General features: G+C 26.0%; 1 protein-coding gene across 1 annotated transcript; it reads right to left on the bottom strand.

The window, feature by feature from the left end:
* Positions 1-490: 490 nt before the first annotated feature.
* LOC131671654 (uncharacterized) lies at positions 491-3,026 on the bottom strand. The gene is made up of 5 exons (XM_058948254.1): positions 2,234-3,026; positions 1,707-2,141; positions 1,389-1,601; positions 651-854; positions 491-504 (listed from the first exon to the last, which is right to left on the bottom strand). The coding sequence occupies exons 1-5, from the start codon at positions 3,024-3,026 to the stop codon at positions 491-493; spliced, it is 1,659 nt and encodes a 552-aa protein (XP_058804237.1).
* Positions 3,027-4,478: the final 1,452 nt, after the last annotated feature.

Genomic DNA, 4,478 nt, shown 5'->3' with positions numbered 1-4,478 from the left:
TGAACATTATTTTCGAAAAGAAATATGAAAAAACTTTGATAGTATTCTATTTAAATAAAACAAACATAAATGTCAGCTTTCACTAAAAATGCCGGTAAGCGCTAGATATTCAACGAAAAAATACAGACCTTTAATAAGAAGTTTTAAATAAAAACATTAATTTAGGGAGTAATTTCATTTTGGTAGAGATCATTTTTCGAAAAAATTTTTCAGTTATACAAGTTTAATATTTATTAAATGTAATTGCTATGACTATTTGTATCTTCTGCCATTGTTTATAATGGAGCTATTTCGATAGCATCCAGTCACTACAATAGCTAGAGTAAAAACAAATAATAGGACAACTTATCAACAAAGTTTTTGTGCAGTTTTATTTTAAAATTTAAAAAGTATCAAATAAATTAAAATTATTATAATTTTGCTTATTTATTATAAAAAAGTATATAAATATTTTTCAATATAAACCTTTTACAACTATATTACATATGTATTATTTGGCTTTTCCTTTAATAACATAGATTTTCAATTATTGTTCGGGCATTTGTGACACCATAGTGTTTTTTTTGAGAAAAAACCGCCACAGCCTCTGCATTGCACTCTTTCAGAATTTTCAGATCTAATTCTAGTTGATCTGCATGAGATAATAATACCAGTGAATTTGTAGTAGACATCACATCCTCTATTTCTTAGTGAAGTTAGTGCGTTAGATCTGTTATTATATATTTCACCAGCAGGGGTTATAATTTGTTTAACCTTTGGTTCACTAGAGTGATGTGTTATCAAATGTCTGGGATATTGGTGTACGAAAGCAGCACAGAAATGGCAGAATGGCCTTCTTCTTTTTGGAATCGGTTCTGAAATTTGTTTAAAAATTATTATACAAGTAGCACTCTATTATTTCAAAGGAAAGTTCATGTCATATAATTATTTTCTACATAGATTATTACTGAAAAGACTATTATTACTAATTTTGTAGTATACTGTTTTAATTTTTATCAAAAGTAGGATGTCAAGAAATTTAGTTATATAATTTGACTGACTACCAAATAAAATTTGTATACAAAATGAAACCATAAAATATCTATGCATTTTTATTTAATTTAGTTGATTGAAAAAACTTCATGATTCCAGATATTGTGATATTTTCATTATTGTGAAAATTATTTAGTCTATATATTAACAACTATTTTGTTTTTATTTTAATTGTATTTTGTATCAATTGTATTCTATAATTAATTGTATTAAAGCAGTTTTTTCAAATTTTATTTTACAATATCTAGTTTAGTAAGACTTTGAACAAAATTAATAAGGTTAGGTTAGGATTACATCTATTTATACATTTTTTTCTTACATATTTTGAAAATTTTTTTTTAACCTAAGCTACTTACCAGGACGTTTGATGAGTACGTAGGGTACACTATTAGATCTCTTTATAATTGTACCACCACATTTAGAATTATGCCATATATTATTAGTAACATTGCTAACAATCCCTTTACAACATGTATTACAGCACTGCAATAGTAAATTGGTAGATTTAAAATCAGACTCTGAAGATATTTGGTTGCTAATCTTTGTAGTTTCATGGTTTTGCCATAGAGCTAAAAATGTATATAAATTAACATTTTGATCTTCAGTGATAGTATAATTGATATTTAATTTTTATTGTATGTAAACAACCAATTTAGTCAAATACATATACTTACAATAAGTAGAATCCACCTCTTTAATTAAAAGTTGCTCTGAATAACTATGATTATTTGAAACTCTTGTTGCATTTTCACAATTAGTTGAACTATTCAATTTTTTGTGTATGTCATTAATTGCCAAGCTGGTATAAATTGATATTTGTATATCTCTAGTAAGCATATTATTTTCTAAAACTATAGATATATTACACTTTATAAGTGGTTTCAAGATTAGAATTTTCCATAAGTCATAAAAATCGTTGAGCATGGGCACTTTATTTATAACTAAGCTTAGTTCTGGTATTTCATTTATATTCGCAGTAGACAAATTTTCTAATAAATTATCTTGTTTGGCAATCAAGTTGCAATCAATTTTCTTATTATAATAGTTACACAATGTTTTTATTTTTTTTGCATCTTCAATAGAATCTACATCAACTATTTTTTCTTCACCTACACATTAATATAAATTATGATTAATTTAGTTTGATTATCTAGTGAATAATTTTTTAAAATAATAAGTAAAATTAAATAGATATAAATACATTTTTTACTTGAATTTTTATTTATTGACTTAAATATGCCTTCTTTTTTCTTTTCACAAGTTGCACATGCACAATCCTTATTAGTTTCTCCAAAATAATTACAGCCATAATAACAAAATAGTTCATCTCCAGCTTGAATATTTTTAATTGCTTTTATAATAATGGTGTTTTTTGAATTTGGTAAATATATGCAATTAGGCTTGCAATCATGGTTTATAAATGCAGCTGGTCCTAACATAACCAAATCACTATTAGTCCTACTACTGTGCATAATAGAAAAATCTAGGTTCTGTGTTTCAAGAAAAGCTTTTACTTTTGAATCAACTTTGTTATAAAACCCCATAAGTTCCTTAATTAATGTACCCTTAGGTATATCTACTTTGGCTTTAGCCATAAGACCTTTGTAATTGTCGCCCTTGTAGCGATTACACTCATGAATTTCAATAGTAGACTGTTTAGAAATAATAATAATATAAGCCATTAGGATTGAATCTAACCAAGCCAAATTTTTAATATTGAACTGCATGTAGAGTTTTTCACTTTTCACAAAATTAATCAAATTATCTTTTAGTTTTCTACGATTGTTATAACCTTGAAGAGAAAATTCTGCAATTTCTTCTTTTATGATATTTTGTTGTTTATCAGAAATCACACTATTTTTATATATTTTACGAGTAATGAATCCTATAAATGGATCCAATATAAGAATTTTACAAATGTCATCGACTTGCATCAAATTCCATGTGTACATTTTACTTTGTTTGATATTTGTTTCTAATTTTGACTTTTGCATTTTTAACTAATATTTAATCATTTGTAAATAAAAGTGGATAACATAATAACTAAATGTAACATTGTGATATGCTAAATCAGACAAACTAGAATAATTATTTTTCAGCAGTATTAGGGTTGTCACACAGAAAAATAAGTACAAGTAGAGTCGCGTATTACTTACTCCCGATATTTTATGCGGCTCTTAATATAATAATTTAACTCATAAAATTAAAAAGTAAAGATTGATTGCTCATTCTATATATTGTAAATGAAAATGTGTAAATAATAGCTAGATATTATATTTATAAATAAATTAGCCTTATATCAAAACTTTCCAATAAACAAAATTATTGGTTATATTATACTTGAATTACATTTTGTTAGTACAACTCTATTATATGTCTTCTTAAGTCAGTAGACTTATGTTAAATGTCTGCACAACTGCAAATACTTAAGCTTAACATTTTTCTGGAGTTATGCTAACATGTATGCATATGTGCCTTTACGCTTTAGAAAGTATAATTGTTAATAATTTTGAAAATAATAATTTTTAAGTATTTTTATATGTATACATAGAATAGGGAACACTTGATTCATCAATGTATCATGTTATCAAACTACTTTTTTCGTAGTCAGCATAAGTGCCTATATACAAATATATATATATATATATATATATATATATATATATATATATGGTTATCCAAGTCAGAAAAATCAATCTTAATAGATTGTATTGACAAGTAATTGTACTTTAATATTTTTTTAGATTTTAAAAACAAATATCAATATAAAAATAGAAGGATTTCACAAAATACTGGTTCCAAGTAAATATCTCTGACTTGAGAACCATGTTTGGACTATACGTCTACTTAAAAGTGCAGTGGATTACGAAACTTGGATCACGATTCATTTGATGTGTTTATTTGAACATGAATATGAAAGCACCACGATTAGTTATTATTGAAATCACTCAAAAAAAGTGCCAATAAAGCTATAGAGTGTAAAATTTTATATCAAATTCCATCATTTAAAATAGAAAGAATGAATAAAACAATCCTTCGTCTTTAGATTAGCAGATCGCAAGGGAAAGGAAACTACAAGTTTTTAAGATCAAAACTCCAACATCAATGGAATCTCCTAGAGTCGTGGTTACAGAGAGGAGTAACACGGTTACTTGAAAGCAAGGTGAAAAATAATGATGTTAATAGTGAAAATAAGATGAAGGATGATGAAGAGATAAATACAAATAAAAATGACATCAAAATATATGCGAGTGAGTTAGATATTATGGAACATCAATCTTCTACTAGTGTGGATGATAATAATATAAGTCTCAGCGCTACAGAAGAAGGACAGTAACTTGTAGAAGATAATAACACTTAAGAATAATGGAAGTATTTCAAACGATTTCGATAAGAAGAAAAATAATCAGAGCGAAGATTTATACAGGGTGTCCCATTTTAAAGGA

This window comes from Phymastichus coffea, unplaced genomic scaffold (genome assembly GCF_024137745.1).
Source record: "Phymastichus coffea isolate CEN01 unplaced genomic scaffold, Cenicafe_Pcof_1.1 PCOF00131, whole genome shotgun sequence".
Classification (NCBI taxonomy): Eukaryota; Metazoa; Arthropoda; class Insecta; order Hymenoptera; family Eulophidae; genus Phymastichus; species Phymastichus coffea.
The sequence above is the reverse complement of the archived record's forward strand: the minus strand, read 5'-3'. Positions and strand labels throughout refer to the sequence as shown.

Excerpts from the sequence above, each read along its gene's own strand:
- LOC131671654 (XM_058948254.1), bottom strand. The coding sequence starts at position 3,026 with ATGCAAAAGTCAAAATTAGAAACAAATATCAAACAAAGTAAAATGTAC. Across the intron at positions 2,142-2,233 it reads TAAAAATTCAAGTAAAAAAT|GTGAAGAAAAAATAGTTGAT; the intron begins GTATTTATATCT and ends ATTAATGTGTAG. Across the intron at positions 1,602-1,706 it reads AGAGGTGGATTCTACTTATT|CTCTATGGCAAAACCATGAA; the intron begins GTAAGTATATGT and ends ATACATTTTTAG.